General features: G+C 56.0%; 1 protein-coding gene across 2 annotated transcripts in view; it reads right to left on the bottom strand.

The window, feature by feature from the left end:
- Positions 1 to 261, bottom strand: part of PFKFB1 (6-phosphofructo-2-kinase/fructose-2,6-biphosphatase 1) — a 31,892-nt gene extending 31,631 nt beyond the window's left edge. For both annotated transcript variants that reach the window (XM_018569135.1, XM_018569136.1), the window contains exon 1: positions 29 to 261. In XM_018569135.1, coding sequence (XP_018424637.1) covers positions 29 to 182 — 154 coding nt within the window. In that variant the 5' untranslated portion in view covers positions 183 to 261. The remainder of the gene's footprint in view (positions 1 to 28) is intronic.
- Between the last annotated feature and the right edge of the window lie 514 nt (positions 262 to 775).

Below are 775 nucleotides of genomic sequence, written 5' to 3'. Positions count from 1 at the left end.
CGGTGCTCACAGGGTTCGACGAACTCACATCCTCGCCTCTGCTGCAGCCGCTCACACTGATGGGGGATCCAGATCTTCTGCAGCCGCGTCTGGGTCAGTTCCCGGAGCCGTTCCGCCATCTGCCTCTTGTCCGCCGCCAACCTCCCTTCTGCCTCTGGCAGACCTGAGTCCCGGCTGTGCATGGTCGGTGGCTGTGTCCTGAGGGAGGAGGGGTCACCCGAGGTGTCACCTGACTCCGCCGTGTACAGTGTGTGGATCGCTGCGTGCTGAGCAGCCGTCCCCGGCCAGGTTTGTCTTGCATCTCCTTCCTCCGGGACAGGGGCGGGGCCCGGAGGAGGAGTCTCCGCCTACACGGCCACCTGATTGGTCGAGGAAAGCCAGGCGGCTCATCATAACACCGCCGTGAACATCTGCGGATTTTAAGTTTTAACCCCTCGTGTTCCCGAACACAGCCGATCATCCGGCGGCGGCCGATATACCGGATTTGGGTCAACAAATTATAAAACGAGGAAGAAGCGCTCAGTGATAATCAGCCGATTACAGATTGCTAATCCGTACTATGCGGAGGACACAAGTTCTTATCCCCCCGGCTCGGCTCACCGGTCACATGACCTGTTATCACACTGTGGCCGCTAGATGGCGCTGCGAAGAATAGAAAAATACAATCCATTAGCTGTGCTGCTGTAGCGCCATCTAGTGGCCATAATGAGGTATAACATGCCATTAAAAAAATTATCTCCCGCTTGTTATACTAGAACTCCAGGAAAAAACAAAT

Source organism: Nanorana parkeri, unplaced genomic scaffold, assembly GCF_000935625.1.
Source record: "Nanorana parkeri isolate BGI_ZX_2015 unplaced genomic scaffold, ASM93562v1 scaffold1291, whole genome shotgun sequence".
NCBI lineage: Eukaryota > Metazoa > Chordata > Amphibia > Anura > Dicroglossidae > Nanorana > Nanorana parkeri.
Note: the sequence above shows the minus strand (reverse complement) of the source record. Positions and strands in the feature narration are given on the sequence as shown.